Source organism: Sphaerodactylus townsendi, linkage group LG08 (genome assembly GCF_021028975.2).
Source record: "Sphaerodactylus townsendi isolate TG3544 linkage group LG08, MPM_Stown_v2.3, whole genome shotgun sequence".
NCBI lineage: Eukaryota > Metazoa > Chordata > Lepidosauria > Squamata > Sphaerodactylidae > Sphaerodactylus > Sphaerodactylus townsendi.
In genome coordinates this window covers 103200570-103225514 of record NC_059432.1, presented here as the reverse complement: position 1 = coordinate 103225514, position 24945 = coordinate 103200570, and the positions used below count along the sequence as shown (strand labels likewise).

The window sequence follows — 24945 nt, the reverse complement described above, 5'->3', positions numbered from 1 at the left end:
ATTCTGACCCAGCGTGGTAAGCGAAACACAAAATGGCTGCTGCACTAACCTTCAGCCACACAGCGAAGAACCTTGTGTTGTGGTGGCAGCTGCTGCCAAAGGAACGTTTTTAAAAATCTGCACAACGAATCAGAAGCCTTGCTGGGCAAAGATGCCACCTGGCCTCACCCATTTTCTGAAAACACTTGGTGGGCGCCATGTTGGGGCCCCTGTACACCAGAGCAAAAATGTGGTTGGAAATTACTCTTTCTTGTTTGGTCACAACCGTACTGTTAGTTCAATTTTTGGTTAAAACTAAGAATGAACTTCCTAATAGAGTGGCCCCTGAGTGGAGCAGGCTTCCTCAGGCAGTGGTGAGCTTTCCTTCTTCGCAGGGTTTGAAGCAGAGGTTAGATGGCCGTCTGACAGCAAGGCATATTCTGCAAACTCTGGCAGATAATGAGACAGAGGGCAGAAAGGGATGAATCCATGCCCGACTCTTATAGCTCTTTCTTACATGTTCAAGGTAATACTGATTACCACTTTAGGGTCAGTAAGAAGAAGAAGTGTTTGGATTTATATCCCCCCTTTCCTATAGGAGACTCAAAGGGGCTGACAATCTCCTTGCCCTTCCCCCCTCACAACAAACACCCTGTCAGGTGGGTGGGGCTGAGAGAGCTCCAAAAAGCTGTGACTAGCCCAAGGTCACCCAGCTGGCGTGTGTGGGAGTGCACAGGCTAATCTGAATTCCCCAGATAAGCCTCCACAAGCGGCAGAGCTGGGAATCAAACCCAGTTCCTCCAGATCAGAGTGCACCTGCTCTTAGCCACTACGCCACTGCTGCTCCTAGGAAGGAATTCTCTAGGCGAGTGGTGGTGAACCTATGGCACTCCAGATGTTCATGGACTACAATTCTCATCAGCCCCTGCCCAGATGGCCAATTGGGCAGGGGCTGATGGGAATTATAGTCCATGAACATCTGGGGTGCCATAGGTTCACCACCACAGCTCTAGGCTATTCTGGAGATCTTTTACCTTCCTCTGGGCATAGAGCAAAGGTTACCAGAGGTGGTGGTGGTGGGAGGAAAGTAGTTATGAATTTCCTGTGTTGTGCAGGGGGTTAGAGTAGATGACCCCTGAGGTCCCCGCCAGCTCTACGTTTCCATGATGGCCGCAGTAAGAAACACAGAAATGGTCACCAGAGCCTCTAAGACAAACTAGAGGACTTTATTAAGGCCGACGTCACAAGGAAGACTAATCTGCAAAAGTAGACGCATTTCTTAGAAATTTCATGGCAAGGCATTAGCAAGAAATTACATCCACAGTTTTTATAGCTTGGTCAGTTTCCAGGAAAAGGAATTTTGCAGAAAATAGATATTTATACAAAAAAACTATGTAAAAAGGTCCGTATAAGAGTTATTGCCTTAACAGAGGGCGCGGGCATCCTCTAGTCCGTGAGGGAATTGGGTTGGCCTTTCAAATTAATGCCGGACAGTGGAAACCGGAGAACGGTGCACCAAAAAGTAAAAATTTTCCTACAAAAAAAACCAACAGATGTCGATTCCTGAGCATACTAAAGCTATCGAATATTAGGAACGCTGGGAAGGCAGCCGGGGTCTCGTGTATATATATTTATATAGCGTTAGGTTTATGGGCATTTCCTCTCCACACACTGCTTTCCCCCTTCTTCGTATTCTTGCTTGGAGATCCACATCTGCTGGAAAGTACCCTGCAAGACACAATCCCAAAGGCTATAGCACAGAATGCCAACTGACCTCCAATCGACTTTTAGCCCACTCATCTTCAGCTAAGGAGCTCAGGTTCTGGTTCTCCTTTGTGCCACTACTGCTCCCCCCCACATCCCTCCTCTCATCCATTTTATCCTAATAAAAACCCTATGAGCTACCCAAGGAGTTTGCCTGAATTTACTGGTGGTCCCTTGTCCCTCTATGATGCAGCTAGCCTCCACCCGGGCCAGGGCTTTTACGGCCCTGACCCTGCCTGGTGGAACGCTCTTCCTCCACCTGTTAGGGCCCTGAGAAACCTTGGGGAGTTCCACAGGGCCTGTAAAACTGAGCTGTTCCACTGGGCTTTGGGGAGGCTGGCCGCTGAGTCTGCCCTCTCCCTGTTGCCCTATGTGTCATCAGCTTATCTGAACATCTGCCAGTCCCCTCCCGGGGTTTAGTACTGGACGGAATCCATTTAATTTAATGAATTGTGGAAAGGTAACTGCTGCTACTGTTTTTACTGTGCTTATTGTTTGAACTGAGATTATTCGATTGTTTTCTAGCTGTAATGTATTGTGTTTGGCTTGCAAACTGCCCTGTGCCCTTTGGGGGTAGGGCGGTCTACTAAATCGAATAAATAATAATAATAATGGTTCAGGCCAGCAGGGTCTGATTGGTTAGCATTTGGATGAGAAACCACCAGAAAGTTGCTCGAGTTGCTCCACCGAAGCAGGCTGTGGTAAACCACCTCCAAATGTCTTTGGCTTTGAAGCCTTACGCTGTTGCCATAAGCCCGCTGCGACTTGCTGTACAATCATGCACTGTTCCGTAGGGACAAATTGTACGTATATCCCACCCTCCCAGGACAAGCTGGCCTCAGGGGGGCGCACGTCGTTAGGTCTCACGCCAATTTCTGCAAGCCACCCAAGTGCCGCTGGGGCAACCTGGCCCCTCCCCAAACAAGCCCACCCATTTTACTCACCAGAGAAGCCAAAATAGAGCCGCCGATCCACGAACTGAACCGCCTCTCTACAGTGGTGTTGTTGGCTATCAACTTTAGCCGCATGCTCTAGAAAAAGAAGAGAGGCTGGCTAAGGGAGGTGGGACAAACTGGGAAATGGCTTGTTCGTTTACGTTATCTGTAACTGGCCTTTCTCACTTGGAATTACACACACTAAGTTAAGGTCATCAACAGGATGGGATATTCAGTAAGCACTGCAATAGGGTTAGGGTTGTAGAGCCAACCAGAAATCTAAAAACAGAACACAAGCAAAGCACATGTATTATCAGGACACATTAAACGATGCAAAAATTACACAGGATTCCAGTTTCAGAAAGCTACACACGGTAGCATCACCCACAGTCCCTAATAATTTATATTGTGATTTCAGTGTCCTTTGTTTCCTCAAGATAGGTGATTTATATTTTTGTGACATTCAATGTCTCAAATGTTGACACAGCTGAAACCAGTCGAGATGAAAACAGACCACCAAAGTGCAAAGAGATTTCCTCCCACATCCACTGAAAGGTGTGAGCACAGAGGTGGGATCCAGCAGGTTCTCACCAGTTCCCGAGAGTGGGTTACTAATTATTTGTGTGTGCCGAGAGGGGGTTACTAATTGGGTCTGCTTTTCCATTAGAAATTCCATTAGGTCCAAAAATCATAAAGTCCTGTTGTTTCCTATGTGGCTGGTTAGCGAAGGTAGAAAATGGGATAATTCTCCCTCTTGGGCTGTTTTAAAAACCTGTTTTAGAAATATGGTAAAGTTCCTTGTTTAAGGAAAGTATCCTTCTTTTGATTTCTAGAAACAAAATTAAGTATTTGAAAGTATTAAGTATTTGACAGGCAATCAATTAGAGGAGAAGTAGTTGTTTCTGTTGGCAGTAGATGATAGGACTGGCTATAATGAGTTTAAATTATGGACAGAAAGATACCAGCTGGAAATTAGGAACCTTTTTTAACAGTAAGAGTTTTTTTACAGTAACAGAGAAATTATTGATGCCCCGCCCCCGGAATGCCCGGCCACGCCCCCATCGTGCCCCACCCAGCTCCATTGGCACTACGCCACTGTTTGAATCCCACCACCATGGGAACCTGTTACTAAATTTTTTGGATCCCACCACTGTGAGCATCATCGTAAGAGGGACAGGGATGCTTGTTTGGGCCTTGGAAGACGTCTCAGGCTGACCTTTCAATACAGTCCTGTCTGTCCCAAACCAAGGAGGGGGTTAGGGAATAAAAAGCATTTCTGATCCAGACAAGCTTTCCAACGCAACCACGGTTCAGCAAGTCAGCAGAGCTGCTGGTCTGGCATTAGGCCTGCATCCAAAGGACTGACCATGGAGTACTCAAGGGCTCATGGAGGCCTGGCAGGGTTATCTTCCCCTCTGAAGAGGAACCCGCCACCCCCCCCCCCAAAAAAAACACAAACTACTTGTAAAACGTGACTCAGTTTGAAAAATAGTTCTCTAAGTGGCATGCGGGGGGCGCTTATTTGCCAAATGTAAATCTAAGCCCGTTCCCCTCGGCCACCCAACACTGAATCATTTCTCTGAATGATGAGCACCCCTGGTGTCCGATATACCTATGAACACGTGGGGATGGATGGAGCAAATTCATTCAACTAACAACTGGGGCTTTCCTCCTGAGGAACGTTCCCTGTGCTGGAAGGATGCAGAATCTATTCCTATGTATGAAATATGCTGGCTGTCCTGATACCCCCATGAAGAAGAAGAAGAGTTTGGATTTATATCCCCCCTTTCTCTCTTGCAGGAGACTCAAAGGGGCTGACAATCTCCTTGCCCTTCTCCCCTCACAACAAACACCCTGTGAGGTGGGTGGGGCTGAGAGAGCTCCGAGAAGCTGTGACTAGCCCAAGGTCACCCAGCTGGTGTGTGTGGGAGTGTACAGGCTAATCTGAATTCCCCAGATAAGCCTCCACAGCTCAGGCGGCAGAGCGGGGAATCAAACCCGGTTCCTCCAGATCAGAGTGCAGCTGAGTGGCAAAACAGAGTGCAGCTGCTGTCAAGAAGCCCACTGTGGAACTTATGAGACCTCCACCCCGTGCTTGGCGGGAGCACAGCTCAAACCAGTCAAGAACCGAACGGCAAGTATCAGCATCTGTGAAGAAAGAGGGAACCATCATAACCAAACCGTGGACTTACTGGAGGTGTTTTCTGAGAGAGTTCCCTGTTCAGCCGATCTGTAAAGCTCTGTAACAGCGTATTGCCTCCCGCTACAATCACACTACCATAGAGGCCCTGGAAAGAGAAGAGCCACAGTCCTGAAAATTGACAGAAGTCCTCTTCTGCATTTTGATAGTAAGAAAAAAGAGACCACACACCTGAAGCTGAAGGCACTGAGTCACAACCCTGAGAAAGATTTTTGTTTTAAAAAGGTTCCAATATGATCTGCTAATTGTCACAGGTAAGGAATTATTCCTGTACAGAAAGCAGGAGATGTCACATCACTAATCACAGCACCTAAGTCTTCTCCTGGGCACCTCACGTTTCTAATGCCACACTCATTTTGGAGGGAAAAAGTCACAGTTCAGCAAATATTTCTAGCACGTACAGCGTAAACCTGACAGGATAATTTGGAATTTCTTGGTTTTCAACATCACTAGCACAACTGTGGGAGAGGTAGCAGAGGGCCTGTGGAGAATTGGAGGCAAAAACAACAGGTATGCAGCACAGCGTGAGGGACACAACTGTTAGAGGCAACCTTGACAAACCCTAAAATGGCCACATGTTCCTGCCCTGTTTAAGGATCCACATTACACAGGAAAAACTGCATTGCTTACACCTTAGGCACCATCACCAGCCCAAAAAGAACGCTTGTAGCGTGATACCACCCTCGCTTATTCCAATATACCAAGCAATACAATTTTATCCCACCCTTTCTCTATGGCTGCCCTGGCTTTATTTCATCCACATGCCCACCTTGGGAAGTATATCAGGCTGACAAGGGTGTCTGGACCAGGGTAACTGTGAGGACAGACTCCAGGTCCCAATCCAACACTAACAAACAATACCACTCCAAAATAAGACCGATGGTTTGCTCTTGGACTTACTTCAAGATAACCATGTTGCCACACAGTCATTTTGTGGCTGAACGCACCAGGCTGTTTTGGAATTTCAAAGGCCTGTGTGGGCTCAAAAAGGTTTGGGACAATTTATCACCTAAAACACAGCCACAGGGCCATTTTCTTTTATTCAATTTCTACTCATCCCTGCCCGTGGAGCAAGAAAGAGGCAGATCCCATTGTAAGGATGCCTTCACCCACTGATGGAGAACAACGTTCTATGAATCCACTGTACCAAATGATACGTACTGGTCTGATGTCTATATCGCACATTCCGACACTGGTGGTGACAACGTGGCTGACTCCAAGCATTGTGTTGCCAGATAAACCCTGGGCAGGGGGGGGGGAAAAAGCAAAGTATTTGTAGCACTGCTGTAAAAGAGTCGGATTTATTACAACACCATGAGAGAACACCCATTGCTAATAGGACAGGCAGGCCAGCAGGCAGAGGAGTACACAAACAACCTGAAGCGTGGAACTTGGGAGATCTTTGAGGGTCTGCGGGCCGATTGCTCCTCCCTTCCTGTTCAAGCCAATTATAACTGCAAAAAGTCCAAACTCTGCTCAGTGCTGCTTTCAAGACCTGCTCTTCTTTTGGTTTGGGGATTCCAATTAAACACGGTCAAGAAACTGCCAAACCCTATCCAATGCAGAGCTTTTTCGCTGGCTAGATTTAATGTTTAGCCTTCTGCAGTACTATATGGAAGGTTTCATAATGTTCTTCAGGAAGAGAGGTTAGGGATAGGCACTGTTGAGATTGTAATTCACATTTTCTTTAACTGTCCTTTTTATGATTTTTATGATTGATCCATGACAAATAATACAAACGCCATTTTAATCTATAGAGCTTGTTCATTAAACAGTTCTGATCCAACCGTATGTGAAGATGTAGCTCGTTTCCTGCAAGCAGTAACAGAGCTTTGTCATGATGTTACTCTATGGCCCCTTCCGCACACGCAAAATAATGCATTTTCAAACCACTTTCACAACTGTTTGCAAGTGGATTTTGCTATTCTGCACAGCTTCAAAGAGCACTGAAAGCAGTTTGAAAGTGCATTGTTCTGCATGTGCGGAATGAGCCTATGGGACCTCTTAGTATAACCTGTTCCATATTTTTAATGATTCCAGAAATGATCTGATGGTTCCTCCCTTTTGCTTTTTTCAAATAATATTGCATCTGGAGTGTTATAACCTAATTTTCAACCACGTAACCTTATTTTTTGAGATCTGTGTGCTGTTGAAATGTATATGACACCAATGAAGGCTATGGAATGGGGGGAAAACCTGAAAAAAGTGACCTACCCCCAAGGCTGTGATGTTAGACATGTTATTTACACAATTATTTACAGAGTCACACCCAGCCCTCACATCATAAACCCTTGGGCATCTACCTTCCTCTTTGCCTGCCAGTTATGCAGTGTCAAAAGCAAGAGATAAAAACCATTTGCATCTGAAACATCAAAGCATCCCCCATCCTTTCTGTCCTGAAAGATGCAGCAAGAGGGTTAAGACTGCGGGGGCAAGAATATTGAAAAGACAAGGAATTCAAACTGTTGCAAATCTGATAAGAGAAGGAGGAGAAATTATGACCTTACAAAATTTTATAGAGTTAGGAGGTAATGAGAACTGGTTGGTCTCGAGGGGCATTTGGGAAAGGATAAAGGTTTCACGAATAAGAGGAGAATGTATAATGGCTAAATGTTTTGAACTATATGAAAAATGTAAAGGGAAAATTTTGGGACACGTATATATATAAGTATATGGTTGATGATAAAGACTTTATGATGAGAACACTGAATCAAAAATGGGAGAAGGAAGGTTTTCTGGCCACTGGGAAAGCTGAAAATTTAATAGACAGTTGGAAAAACATAAAGATTGAGAAATATATGGAGTTGGAAAGAAAAGTGATATTGAAATGGTATAGAACACCAAAACAACTAGCATATATGATTAAAGGACTTAGTCCTAAATGCTGGCACTGCGGGGATCAAGAGGCATATTACAGCCATATGTGGACGGAATGCATAGAAGTGAAAAATTTTTGGACAACTGTAATGTTATATATTGAGAAACTGGTGATGATTAATATTGAGATAAATAATGATTTAATGTTCATGGGTGTAATGGAGGATAGGAGGGTAGATAAAAAAATATAGCTATATGTATAAAATAATGATCAAAGCAGGACATGCAACAATAGCTTTAGGCTGGAAAGAAAAGAAAAAATGGACAATCCAGAAATGGCTGGAATACATCTGGGAACAAGTGACACTGGACATTTTCGAAATAATAACAAAGAATAAACTGTGGCAAGATAAACAGAGCGGAATCTTGAAGAAATGGACCATATATGTGGACTGGATGAAAGAAGCTGGAGTCAATGAGGAGAAATGGGTGAAGAGATTACAAAGAATGAACTTACTGCTGTTTGTTTGAAAAAACTATGAAAAAATATAGGGGGAGGAGGAAAAGGGGAAAAATGTATTGTTTGAAAACGAATGAAGAAAAGCATTAATATAAAATGAAATATTCAAATGATACAATAAAAAATTATAAAAATAAAAGACTGTGGGGGCTTCTCTTTTTTGCCAATTCCCACTAGCTTCCAAAATGCCATCGTACAATTGCCTGCACCCCCAAAGTTCCTTTTCGACCCATCTTGCTCGGGCGTCGTACCTTGACATTGGAAGGGTCAAACAGGCCTTCGGGGATTTTTAGCCGCTCCGCGCCGAAGTCACAGTTGTAGCCGTTGGGGAATTCGTAATGCACCGTGGGCATCTGAGCCGCCACCCTGGAGGCAGAAACCGCCGCTCTTAGAAAGCGACCCACAGTCAGCATTTGTGCATTTCTATCCCGCGCGTCTTGCACAACGTGCGTTTGTGCTTCTTTGCTCTTCTCGGAAGGACTCCTGAGCAGCGTCAGAAAGGGGCCCTCGGATCCTACAAGACTCGGGAGCAGAGCTTGTGAAATTCCCCAACTTCCCTCTTCAGTCCATTTTTTAACAAAGGTGACAAGAGAGCTTCACGGCACAAAACGGATTTGACTACACCTAAGTTGCCAAGCAGACTTCAATCCATATAGAACAAACACATATAAAAACCAAGTGGATGTTTAACACACTGTGTGAATATAAGTGGCACACATCTATATTAAATTCAGCAAAACTCTCTTACATAATCCAAGCAAAGTCTCTTAGACCCCTTCCACACATACAGAATAATGCACTTCCAATCCACTTTCGATGCACTCTGCAGCTGGATTTTTCCGTGTGGAATGGCAAAATCCACTTTCAAACAATTGTGAAAGTGGATTGAAAGTGTACCTGTTCTGATTGTTGTTTTGCTATTTACAAAAAGGATTTGAGCCAAAACCTCAACATCCAAACCAAACACCACACCTCCGCTCTCTGACTTTTTCTCCATAGGCAATGGGAAAAGTCGTCCACTGGGTTTTCCTCAGAGCCTCACAGCGCTATATACAACTTAAGGCCTGATACAGCCAAAGTGAAGCATATTTACACCCGATTCTTTTCTGTGCGACCATTAAATCTGTGCACAAGCTACAACTTCCTAGGTTTCTTTCTCCCTTTTTCCCTTTCAAGAGTTTACTCCTTGAAGTCTGGGTTTGCAGCAGACCCGTTTGGACAATTTGGATTTAATGGCAGACCGAGAGTCCTAAATGCCATTCAGTTATTAAAATGTTAATAGCCCCCAACCTTTCCTCATGGTTCAAGGAGGCTTACAATAACAGTAAAAAAAACGCACCTCAGAATAAAACAGCACACTCCAAATTTCCCACCTCCCTTAAAATTCTTCAATTCTGTGTTAGACATCTTGAAGTTCCCAATAAATGTCTCCCCCCACGTACTGTTCATCGTAGGTTGAATCGGACACTTGGAGGACAGAAGCTTGGAAGTCCTGAATGACGCACTGTGAGGAGGAAAAAACCCACAGAGAGAGAGAGAGAGAGAGAGAGAGAGAGAGAGAGAGAGAGAAGCCACACAGAGAGAGGGAAAGAGGGGGGGAGAGGGAGAGAGAGGAGGAGAGAGAGGGAGGGAGAGACGGAGAGGGGGGAGAGAGAGGGAGGGGGGAGGAAGGGAGAGGGAGAGAAGGGGGAGGGAGAGAGAGGGAGAGACGAAGGGAGGGGGAGGGGAGGTGGGAGAGAGAGGGAGGGGGGAGGGAGAGTGAGAGAGAGGGAGGGAGGGGGAGGGAGGGAGGGAGGTGGGAGAGAGAGAGAGAATTTAATGTAAGAGTCACCAAACTTTTCTTCAATGACAGGTACTTTTGAGTAATGAAAAACAGTTTAAGCTACACTCCACCCCCATACTATCAAGTTTTATGCTGTCCTAAAAAAAAACTTGGACCAGGATGAGCTCCTGAAAATGATGCTATCAGCTAAGCAGCCCAAAGAAATCCTATTAAATAAAAGCCTCTTTTTTCCGCCTAAAGCACAACTTTTCCTGGGACTTCTAGGGGGTCCCCAGCAGCAGCCAGCAAAATGATGGCAGATCGCAAGCTGCCTGCTGGAGATCCTTGATTGAAAGAAACAAGGTGAGATGCGAGGATTACTGTCATAACCAGGGTTAATTTGATTTAAATAGGACTCAGTTAAAAATCAAGATTTAAGGCACTATTTAATGTCCGGCCAGGAAGACTCAATTTAAGAATCGTTTCCTACAAAAAGTCCATTCTTGGTTTTTAACACATGTACTTTGCAATCCAGAAAACCAGCCAATGGAACAAGAGGCAGATGCAATTCAACCAGTCCTTCTGGAGTATAACTTTTTTGCCAGCATCTAAGTTACTAATGTGGGGGAATCTCTCTAATCCTTCAACCTTCTGGTTCAATAACCTAATGCTCATCCTTGATTCTGTTGCACTCACATTACACATGTAGTTGTGCCAAGATCTTGTGACCTGAGGCAGTTTCTCTTTTCTCTTCCAGTTTGCTGGAGAACCCTCACGGACAGCCTCCTGCAAAAGAAATCCAGGTTTTTCAACAGTTTTCCCAATAATAGTAAAGTTTACCACTGCTTCAGATTTCTCTAGCCACCTTGTATCAAGGCAGCACAACAGAAATCTAAAAACAGAACACAAGCAAAGCATGTATATTATCATGACACTAAATGATGCAAAAAATTACACAGTAGGATTTCAGTTTCAGCAAGCTATACCCGGTAGTATAATCCACAGTCCCTAATAATTTATGTTCTGTTAGGAATACATACAAAGCACACTTTGCTCCGGAACTTCACAGCCATTTTCATGACCATCTCTTACCTTTGAGGCGATCATGTACGGAGGAATTATTTCTACATTCATTTCCTGAAACAGTTCTCTGCACTGCATCGTGATGAAGTCTCCAGCCAAGGGTGATTTCACAATGCCTGGAAGGATAGGATGCGAGTGAAGGTTGTGGTATGACATAAAACCTCCTGGATCAGGTTTTGCATGCAAGCTTCTCGCTGGAGATACCCTGATCCATTCCTCGAACACGGCGGCTGTATTCTGTTTGTTAGGCTGGCTGGCTGGCTGGCTGCCCAAACTAAACTTGTTACCCTGCAACCAAGTTGCCACCCTACTCACGCACCAAATATGAACCAGACTCAGCTAGAGCATCATACCCACAATCCAACTTAACATGAAGGTGCAACACATTCGTACTTCATGCAATCTGAAGGCATTTGCTTCAGGACAGAAAGGATGGGGCATTTTTCTTTTTAATCACCACCCCTTGATAACAGTTCCATAAGGCCACCGGAAGCAGATAAAAAATGGCAACAGGACAGAACTGCCGCCCCTGGGCTTCCTATTGACCATCTGTGCCTCAGCAAATAAGTCACATTTCATATTAGCACCAGTGACGAAGCAGAGATCAGTAGACCTGGCCCTCTTGACCCAGATCAGTCCAGCACTCCTTCCTCAATCCGGGCCAGGCAGAAGCCTCTAAAACGCTCAAAAGGGAAACATGATAGCCTGCCTTTTTACATTGGTCCTCAACTAGACTGCACCTGAATATGGAAGTTCCATTTTGGAATTTGCAACTCACACCCATTAAGAAACCTACCCTCTTGAATGTGACAGAACTTTTTTTAAAAAAAACTTGTATTTTATTAGCCCCCCCCCCCCACACCCTTGCAATGAAACTATAGCAGAACCTATGTGCGCAAAACAAAATACCACATTAATAGGATATATTCTCTAAATAACAATCTCTTGCTTTCTTCAACTGTTGCTAGTATCTCAGGGAATTGTTCCTCCCCCTCGTCCCTGAATCCTTCAACAATTCTAAACGGGTCTGAGGTAGTAGCTGTTGCCTCCATGTTTGACAATGAAAGATTATTTATGGTGCATTCCTGTGGATGGTTAAGAAATGCTATCTTTTGCTCATCCTGAACTGAACTCCTATCAACCACGGAGAAAAATTAATTCTTACCTTGCTGGAGCACATATCCGTCATGTACAGGAATGGCGGTGGTGTGTGTCGCTCCGCTATCTAGGATCAGGCCTGTTGATCTACCATTGGCAAAGCTAGTTCAAAAGGTCAAGGAAAACAATGCGAATTTGTGGGCAGTTTTATTGGGTGTGTTGTGGTTGATTTCACTTTTTAAAACGATATGTGTTTATTTTGAGGTGGGGCTTCTTTTTTCTCTCCTGGGAATGTTACTTTCAGCTGCCTAGGAAGAATGCTTATAGAATCATAGAGTTGGAAGAGACCACAAGGGCCATCAAGTCCAACCCCCTGCCATGCAGGAACACACAATCAAAGCACTCCTGACATATGATCACCCAGCCTCTGTTTAAAAACAGTTTAAAGAAGGAGACTCCACCACTCTCCAAGGCAGTGAATTCCACTGTCGAACATCAGGAAGTTCTTCCTAATGTTTAGGTGGAATCTCTTTTCCTGCACCTTGAATCCATTACTTCATGTCCTAGACTCCAAGGAAGCAGAAAACTAGCGTGCTCCCTCTTTGACATGGCATCCCTTCCAATATCACAATCACAATAGACCTTTATTGGCATAAGCTATATAAACGTGAATATAAACTGTTATTAAATTTAAAAGAGTTGTACATGCCATCTATGAGTAATTTACATTCTAAAATCACACTTCATTAAAAAAAATATAACATAGATTAAAAAATTTTGACCATTCCATTGTACACGGAATTCTGAACAGATATAGTACAACTACACTTAAAAGGCAGGATTAAGATATTTCTAGCCATTCGTTATTCACAGCCTATTTACTAAAAAGGTATAACCTTCCCCAAGATCTATAAATGGTATATACTAATTAATACTATAAATTAATTAAATTTCCATAAAAAATACAATAAATAACGATGAGCTCCTTGTATACACCTTCTATAATAACCCAGGAGTACCAGAGGTGTAGAGTATTTCACATTTACCTTCCAATATTTAAATGTAGCTTTCATGTCCCGCCTTAACCTTTGCTTCTCCAGACTAAACATCCCCAGCTGCCTAAGTCTCTCTTCGTAGGGCATGGATTCCAGACCTTTTACAATTTTGGTTGCCCTTCTCCAGACACGTTCCAGCTTGTCAATATCCTTCTTAAATTGGGGTGCCCAGAACTGAACACTGTACTCTAGGTGAGCTCTGACCAATGCAGAGCAGAGTGGTACAATTACTTCCCTTCGATCTAACTAAACGGGGTTTATTTTAACACGGGTAGGGAAAAACAGACGAGCTGAAACGCTGCCCACTCATCCAGCATTTCTGGGATACGCTGTAAGGACCGCTGTTTTGCACAAGAAGAAAGCAGGGATGTTATAATGTTCGAACATCAGTTCTGTCAGCTTCTCACGCTTGGCTCTGGTATTCCACTACAAGAACAAAACAAAAATGTTCTCACCGTAAGCATCTCAAAACTTCTTATTGTAAATGTATCAAGAACCAAAAATAGATAACAAAGGAGAGTCTTCAGTATAAAAAACAGAGGAATGGTCCATGTTTGGACACGATACAGATGTACTACTGGGCTCCCATCAAGCTGTGGTTTACAAACTGGAATGGGGGATATACCCTAAGACAGTGGTGGCGAACCTATGGCATGGGTGCCAGAGGTGGCACTCAGAGGCCTCTCTGTGGGCACGCGTGCCCAGAGTTCATCATGTGGGCGGGGCGGAAAATCACACACACACCCCCCACACATCTAGGCTGGCCTGGGCACAATCCTTTACCTGGGAGTAAGCTTGGTTGCTGGCAATGGGGCTTGCTTCTGAGTAAACTCTGCTAGGGTCGTGATTCACCCATTCGAAGCTTATTCCTGAGTAACGCGCACCTCGGAGCCAACTGTTTTTTCTAAACGAAAACCTCAGCATTCAGGTTAAATTGCCGTGTTGGCACTTTGCGATAAATAAGTGGGTTTTGGGTTGCAATTTGGGCACTCGGTCTCGAAAAGGTTCGCCATCACTGACCTAAGAGCTTCCCCTTGCTGCATGAACCACTGTCTTATGATACAGGAACATATACAAAAGCTATGATTCTCTCAGACACCGGAGATTAAAACCGAGTGGCTTTACAAACCAGGGCTATATAGGCACGGGATTGCATTAATGTACATCCAATGCAAGCCTATGTTTAACTCCACAAAATAAGCAGGACGTTTCTCAGAGAAAACGCGTGTTGATGGATCTGATGGAAGGTTTTCTCAGCCACATGAGCCCCCGTTTGCGAAACTGCAAATCCCCAGCCGGTACTTCTGAATGAGGCACCCAGTAGTAGCACGCAACAAACTCACACCACTTAAAACTCTCTTTGGTCCCTTACGCAAACTCAGAACAATGCACTTTCAATGCACTTTGAAGCAGGATTTTACTGTGCGGAACAGCCAAATTCACTTTCAAGCAATTGTGAAAGTGGACTGAACGTGCGTTATTCTGCATGTGCGGAAGGGGTCTTTGTTCTCCAATGGAAACCCAAAGTATCATCATCCCCTTCTCCGTGGGGATTTGAAACTGGGTCTCCCAGACTTTAACGACACTATGCCGGCACTCATAAAACAAGCGCCTTCTTAAAGTATGCAATGGTTGTCCTGACCTCAGCAGGCCTACTGACCCCAAACGCCGTTTTGCAAAGCTCTGGCTTCAACGCTTTTTGTTTCACAACTTTGACAGCGCCAAAAGCACCTTTGGAGCAAGCTCAGCTGGCCATTTCACAGAAATGAACAAGTTGTTTTTACTCACAGGCGCTTCAGACATTAGTACGGGATGCAAAGATGCTTCGGACTTGATGTGCATCTTGTAGGTGTGATCCAGAATTGCCTGGAAGCTATCCCAGTCTTCAACTGTAACGACAGGAAGTGACATCAGAGCTGCTTTAGCCAGAAATGTGACTTCATTTCCAGCGCGCCTGCCTTTTGAAAGGTAGCCCAAAAGACATCAAGTGTGTATGGGGGTGTGGGAGTGAGGCAGAAGCAGCAAAAGGCACTGACATCAGATAGAGTGGTCTGGGGCACATCAACACGACTGAAGATGGCCCTGGCACCATAACGCCTTGGTGACCAAAGAACGCCAAAACGTACATCCTCCAAACCCAGACCCTGAACAGGCCCACAGTCAAAATGAGCACAAAATGCCGACTGCATGGGAGCAGCACAGGTGCCTATGTCTTGGCAGCAGCCTGCACACAGAGTCTGCCAAAGGAACACAAAAAGAAAAGAGATTTATACCCCGCTTTTCTAAACTTAAAGCAGCTTACAAACTCCCTTTCCCCCCTCTCCCCACAAGAGGCTCCCTCTCTAAGGTAGTTAGAGCTTAGAGAGTTCTGAGAGAACTGTGACTGGCCCAAGATCACCCAGCAGGCTTCATGTGGAGGAGCGGGGAAACAAACATGGTTCACCTCTCCCTTTTCCTTTTCTCCCTCCCATCTCTTTTCCCCCTTCCTCTGTTCCTTGCTGGACACATAACTATGTTCCCCAGATTTTCTAAATCTACCCATCCTACATGGGAAGATAGCAAAATACTGCTATAGTCTCGACAGTCCACCTTGTCGCAGAGCATTTATGCTTGCTAGAGTAAACGCCTTTCCTTCTAAAGTTACAATCGGGAGATTTCAAGGTGTTTTATTCGCTGACAGACGATGCCCATACTCTGTAAATGCCATGGATACAATATAGCATATCCTCCTAGAATGTCAGCTACACTGCATTACGTAGTCACTATATAATTACGATTATTAAAGCTAAAACAAATTAGCCTTCGGCTTATGTAGTGAAGTATATACTTAGTGATGCATCTTCTGAGATAACCTTTAGGGTCGCTACATATCTAGCAGAAGTAATATCTCAAAGACGGTACTAAAATGTGTCCCTCGATGTATCAAATCATCTAAATTACATTGATTTACTGTCTGAGGCTCAAGTCATTGTAATAAACATGAGGAGTCATTCAAATCGGTTTTAATTAACATATGGATATCACAATAGGGCTCCAGAAAGTTTGTGTATAATTTATCCTAACTTAGTGTATTGGATTCCTCGTTGTATTGTTGTTTATCATACAAACATACTGTATGCAGAATTATTTGTGCCTAATATAGGTTTACTGTACTGTACTAGAACTATGGCCCAGTCATTCATTTTTCAGTCTCCCCTTTTTGTCTTCTCAAGTCATGGGGGCGGGGGGGGGGGGGGGGTTGCCATCCTTTTGTGGAACAAAAGAACAAAATCCTAGATTTAAAGGAATTGATTTTATTTAACTAAATACAATTTCATTTTATTGTTCATTTATGATGGGTGGATATTAGTATATTAGAAGCTGCCCTGAGCCTAGACCTTGCTGGGGAAGAGTAGGGGACAAATTGAATAAAATAATTAATCAACAAATCTGTCCTTAGGAAGGCCCGCACCACCACTCGCCCATGGCAAACATCCCTCAAAAGTTAAATGGGAGAACTGGAGGAAACTTCTGCAACGCAAATAGGCAGATAGGAGGGCGCTCCAAAGGGTGATCACTCCTGCACAGAGGATTATCGGCTGCCCTCTCCCCTCCTTGGAAGAACTCTATAATTCCCAAAGCCTAAAGAAAGCCCAACATATTCTGAGAGACCCGTCTCATCCAGCACACTCTCTTTTTGAACTGTTACCATCCGGCAGACGATACAGGTCTATCAAAACTAGGACAAAGAGGCTTAGAGACAGCTTCTACTCTAGAGCTGTGGCGATGCTGAACTCCGCGGCTTCGTGTTGATGTGTTTGGGGCTGTGTAGGGATGGGTGGAGGAAGGGGAAAGTGAGGATGGGGTATGAGTCTGGAATTGTGTGCATCGAGGAATGCTGCTGTAAATTTCGTTGTGCGTGCACAATGACAATAAAATGCTTATGGTTAAATACATTTTAAAATCTTGTTGTCTGAGCAGTCATCATTCGAATTAAATCCTTTCCGTTTTGATTCAAATGATGACTGCTCAGACCAGATTTTAAAAGTACTGCTCTGCTCTGAGTGACAGAGGCCCCTTCCGCACATGCAGAATCATGCACTTTCAATCCACTATCACAACTATTTGCTAGTGAATTTTGCTATTCCGCACAATAAAATCCAGTTGCAAAGTGCACTGAAAGTGCATTATTCTGCATGTGCGGAAGGGGCCAGAAATAACTCATTCTGCCAGTTGAGACATTCACAATCAGGATAAAAGAGAGAAAAAAGGCTCCGTACTCATCCCATTCTTCAAAGGCAACGTGGCCTCCATGTTCTCTCTTGGGACCCGCAAAGCATTTGTGTCTATGTAGTAAGTTGGTCCACCTTGCTTGCTCTTGTCACCGTCGATCTCCATCATGGAGCTCCCATCATCCCGGTCCAGCACCACACCAATGGCAGTGGGGAAATCAACCTGTGGCGGAAAACATGGCAGAGAGACACACAAATCAGAGAACATGCATTTGCTCTGCAGTATCTAAGTCCTCAATGGCGTAGAGAAACATCCCACACAGGGTTAGTCCTTCTGCACCTTCCAAAGGCGGGGCTATGCAAATCAGACTCAGCTTTCCACTCCCATTGAGGGGGGCTCCCTCATCTCCTGTTCCTGCCCACCCTGCAGGCACAGGACTATCTGGGAGTTCCCCTCTATGAGTGGTTTTTCAAACCCTGAGCCCCCTTCCACGCATGCAGAATAATGCACTTTTAATTCACATTCACAACTGTTTGCAAGTAGATTTTGCTATTCCACACAGTAAAATCCAGCTGCAAAGTGCACTGGAAGTGGATTGAAAGTGCATTATTCTGCATGTGCGGAAGGGGTCTGGAAGTTTTGGGCAGCACACACTGGATTTTTTTCAGCGTTCAATGCCAGTGTCCCTTGCCAGCATTTGTGGGAGGGGAATCAGCTTCCAAATGCTAAGCGGAACAGGTTGGGGAACAAGCAAAAGAGTGCACCTCCCACCACAATAAAAGCCACAACGTTCCCAGTCAGTTCTATCCTAGTGTGACAGCAGTTCAGGAATCAAAAGATTTAAAGGACATAAGCATTTTCTCAAACCATCCATAGCTTTGAGCTATTAACATATATTATCCCTGTACTCACAAACCTGAAGAATTTATGAAAATTAAAAGCTGAAAACTCCCAGAATCCTAAAAAAAACTATTAAGATACATGCACAGTTATTTCTGTCCAGATCCCTAGATTCTAATGGGACTAAAATGCCCCAAACTATTACTAGCAGAGTTGATCTTCCCCTGACATCGGAAGTAGGAAGGGAAACAAAGTCCGTGAGTTCATGAATCTTACTATCCCCATCAAGCAACAAGAACTCCAAGCACAAGAAGTTCTAGATCAGGGGTCGGGAACCCGCGGCTCGCGAGCCGCAAGCGGTTCCTTCCTGCTTGGAGTGCGGCTCCTGGCATGGCTGCCCCTTCCTGGGGCCTCGCAAGCTCCAGTTGCCTAGCGAGGCTTGTCTCGGCTCCTCCCCTCCGTGCCGAAAGAATGCTTGTTTGGGGGCGGCCAGGAGGCCCTGCCCCGGACTTAGTGGCACCACCGTGCTGCCCCACGAGGAAACGCCGGCCAAAGCACACACGTTGGCCCCAGCTGCGGCAGGAGCAAAGCAGCTTAGCAGGGGGCGGGGTGAGTGGCGATCACGCCGCCGAGCGTCGCCTCCCCGGCCCTGGTCCCGGTGAGGAAGCAGTATGCAGCTTAACTGGGGGCGGGGCGAGGCTGGCCCGACTTCCAAGTGCTGCAGCCAGCTGGTCAGTGGAACCCGCCTTTGCCACAAGACAGGGGGGGTGGGAGGGAAAAAGTTGTAGCTCCCAGAGGCCTTTGGGGAGGCTATGTAAAGCGAGGGTGTGGTGCAGGGGTATGGGGAGAGCGGGAAGAAGTCGGGACCTGGGGAGGATTCTGCGAGGAATGGGAAGGGGAGGCAGAAGAGGATAAGAGGTCAGAGAGGAAGGAAGCCGTGAAAAGAGACAGATAAAGCGGCGGAAAGGGGCAGAGCGAAGGCAGAGGAGAAGACAGAGGCAGAGCCGCGCAGGGAAGGGAGCTGAGAAAGCTGGCTGAAGGGTGGGAAGAGCAGAGACAGAGCAAAAGACAGGAGAGAGCCACAGCAGGGAAGCGAAGGAGGAGAAAGTGGCCAAGAGGGAAAAGGCCAGAGCAGAAGGCAGGAGAGGAACGAAGACAGGAGAGAGCCTGCGGGCTGAGAGTGGGAGGAAGTCACCAGCAACCTGTGGCCAATGCCCCACGCTGCCCACCGGCTCCCTCTCCCCCGCTAGACTCCAACAAGGGCAGGCAAGCTTGCACGGAGGGGCCGGGCTTCCAGTCGGTGACCTCTTTGGACTTCTCCTCGTCTCCTCCCTCATATTGTTGCCCGTCTTAGTTTGCTTTTAGCATGGCATTTTCTATTTCAAAAGAATGTGTATTGTGTAAAACCAACTAATTACTTAGGGGAGCTGATTGTTGTAACGTTCCAGAGCCGTCTAATTCTAGTCTCTCTATGGTTTCAGCTTTCGTTTCTTTCTCCTCCTAACTTGCTGTTTACAGCTCTCCGTGACTCTATCCAACCATTTCCCACTTTTCTCTGTGCTCTTCTCTCTAAAAGTGCTCCTATCAGAGCTCCTTGTGAGCAATACCATAAAGGGGTGTCTAATTTAAAGTTTTATTGAGGTAAGGAAATTCTTTAAGTCGTTTATAGCCCTGCTATATTTTATCTCCTCTCAAAAAGCAAAGTAAACGTCTTGCTGGTTTTTCCCCAGTTTTAACCATTGCAATTATTGCCTCTTCCTTAACTATAATAGTCCTAAAACAATAGACAGAAGAATTTAACTCCTTGTCTTATTCATTTGCTGAGTTAGGTATCTAAAGGCATTTATAAGTTTGTTTCTTTGTGCTGGGTTTAAACGTGTTTGGTTTGGCCGCTTCTAAGGGAATGGCTGGTTCCCTTCACTTTGCTAAGCTCCGTTGCTGTCTGGGTGGGGTCTTTCTCACTCATTTTGAAGCCTTGAAAAAGTCCTCTCACCCAGTTCCTATGTTGTCAGTGAAGTTGGGGTGCTCTTTCCTGCTCACTGGCAAAGCGAGCCTGTTGAAAGACTGCAGAAAAAGATGAGGAGAATGATATTATGGAGCATGGGCATGTACTTAACAGGAAGCATGATGTGCCTCAAAAGAGATGTAAACCATATCATACTCGAAAGCATAATTTATCTGCTGTATAAATACCACCTCCCTGTACTTCTTGTTTTTTGCAATCACTATTGATTAAAATCATTATCCTGGATGTTAGAGCACATTCACACCATCTCTTAGTAAGAATTATTTAAATATATTTACAGTAATGCTTTGTTCAAAAGACCTGTATGGTAAAAGATCTTCAAGCCAGAGTGGCAATCAAGCAAAGAACATTTGATTTCAATGGCTTATAAGCATTTTAAACTCCTTGCTGGATTTTTTAAATCTGATTTTTTAAAATGCATTTTAAAAAGTACCCCGCAAGGCTACATTCTTGTGTACTCTTTCATGTGAATAAATTTCAACTAAATTCAGGGGGGTTATTTCCAAGTGCACTGGTTTAAACTGTAGTGTAGAACCTTCAGCTCCACGGCAAGAAAGAACTGAGGAAAGGACTGAATCCCCTCCATTTTCACTTCCAAGTAAGTTCTGCTGTATTGCGAGGCTTACTCCCAGGTAGGCATGCAAAGAAGTGCAGCCTTTATTCCATAGGTTTACCAGACTCTCCTTCATTTGATGGCTGAGGAGATGCTTTTTTATACTGCAGCAGCAGCAGCAGCTAATTAGGTCACCTGACTGGTCTTGCATTCCTAGTTTATACCCTGTAATCACCCAAGTTCCACAATATGTTTATTTCTCAGATGCATTGTTTCATTTCATCTCCTGGGAAAACCTACCGATGCCTCAATTAATGCAATTTTATTGGTACCGGTATCTATTTTTATTTTTGAAATTTACCAGTCGCTGCTGCATTTCCCACCCTCGACTTATACGCGAGTCAATACGTTTTCCCAGTTTTTTGTGGTAAAATTAGGTGCCTCGATTTATACGCGGGTCGACTTATCTGCGAGTATATACGGTATTTATTTCATATTTATAAAATATATTTATTTTGCATGAACTCAGTGCACAAAAACCATGGGGAGGATGGATTTCATAAGCAACACACTATAATTGGTTAAAAAACCCAATATATACAGTGTTATCTTCATTTTAAATGTCAAAAAGTATTTGCGGCTCCAAGTGTTTTCTTTTCCGTGGAAAACTGGTCCAAATGGCTCTTTGAGTGTAAAAGGTTCCTGACCCCTGTTCTAGATCAAATACCCATTCTGACGCACAATCTGTAGAATGTATTGTTGGGGCACTGGACTAAAGGATACCAATATTTTGGCTCAATCTCAAGTCTAAGCAATGTAGAAAGTTCATTTCAAAACATAACCTTGCTGGATCAGACCAGTGGACAATCTAGTTCAGCACCCTGCCTCACACAGTAACCAACCCGTTCCTGTGGAGGTCCAACAGCAAGGCTATAGGGGCCAAAGCCTTTTCCTGGCGTTGCCTCCTGGCATTGATATTCAGAGGTTTGTTGCCACTGAACCTGGAGGGTTCCTTTAATCATCATGGCTTGTACGAATTTGTCTCATCTCCCAGTGTATACACGTTTCAAGGAGCTTTTGGAGCAAGAAATCTTCTTTAGTGTAACATTTCAGGTCCTGTTCTTACCTTTGGACAATCCTCCCCTGCATAGCCAGCCCGAACAGTATAGGAGCCAATATCAAACACCAAAGCGCCGACTTCATCTGAACATACAGAGGAAAAGTTACAGTGAGAATTGTTCCAAAGAACTTCAAAATTCACAGGAGGGAAACTGTGTATAAATAAGGGAAACCTTAGGATACTCAACACTGCTGCAGAGTCAGCAGGCTGGGAACGAAGGTAGGGCAAACAGGTATGACAGGTGTGGACATACTACAACTCAGTTACGGGGCCTGTGGAGTTCACAGGGACTCACTACCAATTCAGGGCACACGGAGCTGGGTTGTAGACATGCCATCAGTCCAAACCAATTCTGAACATTTCCACATACCCTACAAAAATGGCAACGAATGCTCAGTTTCCTGGTGTGAGGTCCCAAAGATCAATAATACAGCACCTACGTTGTGTATAAATTGTCCCAATTTCAGTCCTCAGTGTTACAAATAGTTCCACAGACCCAGAGGGGCAAGCTACAATACTGCTTTGCTCACAATCTGAGCTTGATCCCAACGGAAGTTGGTTTCAAGTAGCTGGCGCAAGGTTAACCCGACTTCCATCTTTCTGAGGCTGGAAAAATGAGTGCCCAACTTGCTGGGGGTAAAGCACAGATGACTGTGGGAGGCAATGGCAAACCATGCTATAAACACAATTTGCATTGTAAGTTTCACGATGTGACGCTTACTTTCACGGGTCGGTGATGACCTGGTGCTTATATAGGGGACTGCCTTTACTTTAAGTTCCAAAACAAACTGGCATTTCATCGCAGGGACAAGAGAGCAAGGCAACCAGGCAAATCTTCCGCTGCAGGCTCCTGCTCAATTACCAAACAAACCGACCCTCCATCAGCCCAGGCAGTGAACCCTATGTCTATCAGCATCTGACTGTCTGATCAGCCAGGAAAGAGGGCACAGAGTCCACCGAACCAGGTTAGCCCAGTACTGGTATGCATCAAATGCCTGGGTTGTCCTTACATGCATGTGGAATGACGGCTTGGAAGCATTTGTGTTTTCCCAACAACATGCTGGATTCATTGGCTGCACAGTGCCCATGTTTGACAGCCAACAGTGCCTGGTTCTGTTTCTCTACTTGTTTCAGGAGCAGAAGTGGCATAGGAGGTTAAGAGCTCGTGTATCTAATCTGGAGGAACCGGGTTTGATTCTCCGCTCTGCCGCCTGAGCTGTGGAGGCTTATCTGGGGAATTCAGATTAGCCTGTACACTCCCACACACGCCAGCTGGGTGACCTTGGGCTAGTCACAGCTTCTCGGAGCTCTCTCAGCCCCACCTACCTCACAGGGTGTTTGTTGTGAGGGGGGAAGGGCAAGGAGATTGTAAGCCCCTTTGAATCTCCTGCAGGAGAGAAAGGGGGATACAAATCCAAACTCTTCTTCTTCTTCACACACCCTGATTGTGACACGGCTGCATTGTACTCAGGGGAGGACTGACAGCACACGCCAACAGTGCTGCTGGACAGCACAGACTTTGCAAGCATCAGGAATGGACGCAGCAGATATGCAGTCCACGCTCTGGGGTTTCTATTCTAATATGAATTTTATTCTTTAGACTAGAGGTTCAGCACAGTGCTAAAGCCTTGCCCTCATTTTAGGTAGCGTGGTGTAGTGATTAGAGTAAGAATCTAGCCTGCCAGGCACTTGGGTGATGGGCGGGTAATAAATGTACACAAAATAAAAAGACGTGCCGTTAGTCCAAACCAATTCTGACCGTTTCCACATACCCTACAAAATGGCAACGAACGTACAAATTCCCCAAGGGAGTAAGGTCACCCAGTCTCCCGACTCTGCCATGGAAACTTACTGGGTGACCTTTGGCTTAGCCGCACGCCCTCGCCCTGGCCTACCTCGCAGGGTTGTTGTGTGAATGAAACGGAAGAGGGGAGGATGCTGTGAACCGCTCTGGTTCTCCATAAGGGCAAAGGTAGAGTATATAGTAGATGCAAATGAGATTTTAAAAGGAGAAGCCATATTGCAAGTAATTGGAGGAGCCGCGAGAACTCCCCCACCCCATTGATCAAAGAGGCTTCCCCCCCCCACCCACCCCCGTTCTCGAAAGGAGAAGCTGCAACGGCCAGGATTCTCCCCGCCACAAGCCCTTTCCATCCAAAGACAGCCCCGCGCTCACCTCCTCCGTAGACGCCGCCGCTCATGGCCAGCCTCGCTTCGCACCTTCCCGGCCTTTCTCGCCGGCGCCAACAAAAGCTCCCCGCGGCAGACTCGCTCGCAGCCCGGGCCCTACACTCAACCTACGCTGCTATTGGCGCCTCCTTACACCAGCCAATCGAGAAGCAGCCTGTTTGGCCGATCCGCCTATCGCGGCAGAAAGGGAAAGGAAGGGCCAATCGCGGAGGGAGAGGCGGGGCGGGGCTTCTCCTTCGAGCCGCCAAGGGTTTTCAACCTGACCTCGTCGGAGGGAGGGGAGAAAGGAAGCATGTTTGGCTGCAGTCTACACGGAGGAGGCGGGCCGCAAGGCGATCACGTGGGACGAGCGAGCCAATCCCTGCTCGCCTTTCGTATGCATGCTTGATCTGTAAGGAAACCCAAGTGAGGTGAGAGGGTACATTTCCAGCGCTTCTCCTCCTTTTCTCCGCACTAAGTCATATCATGTCACTAATGGAAACCCCTGGTGGGGTTTTAAAGGCAAGAGATGGTCAGAAGTGGTTGGCCATAGCCTGCCACAGCTTCACAACCCTGGTGCTCCTTGGAGGTATCTTATTCAATAATTTCCAGGGGTGACCCTGCTTAGCTCCTGAGATCCAATAAGATCACACTAACAATACTACTGTAGTAGTACTATATACTACTAGAGGAGGATGAGCTGGAGGAGTGGAATGCCCAGGGGAAGTGGAGGCAGCGAAGGGGCTTTGGCTGCACTTTCGTCCTCCCAACGCCAGAGGCCGCAGCTCCCTATTTCCTTCCTGCTGTGTATT

At 45.5% G+C, this 24945-nt stretch overlaps 1 protein-coding gene across 2 annotated transcripts; it reads right to left on the bottom strand.

The window, feature by feature from the left end:
• Window positions 1-1186: 1186 nt before the first annotated feature.
• ACTL6A (actin like 6A) lies at window positions 1187-24290 on the bottom strand. Of its 2 annotated transcripts, none has more exons than XM_048506427.1 (14): window positions 24141-24290; window positions 21971-22047; window positions 17473-17647; window positions 15002-15102; window positions 13542-13639; window positions 12226-12320; window positions 11070-11176; window positions 10674-10763; window positions 9658-9719; window positions 8467-8602; window positions 6040-6120; window positions 4871-4966; window positions 2688-2774; window positions 1187-1707 (listed from the first exon to the last, which is right to left on the bottom strand). In XM_048506427.1, exons 1-14 carry the CDS (start codon window positions 24163-24165, stop codon window positions 1627-1629), a joined length of 1311 nt encoding a protein of 436 aa, XP_048362384.1. In that variant the 5' UTR covers window positions 24166-24290; the 3' UTR covers window positions 1187-1626. The 2 variants fall into 2 exon arrangements, with proteins under 2 accessions (XP_048362384.1, XP_048362385.1); XM_048506428.1 differs by having other exon boundaries at window positions 8467-8581.
• Between the last annotated feature and the right edge of the window lie 655 nt (window positions 24291-24945).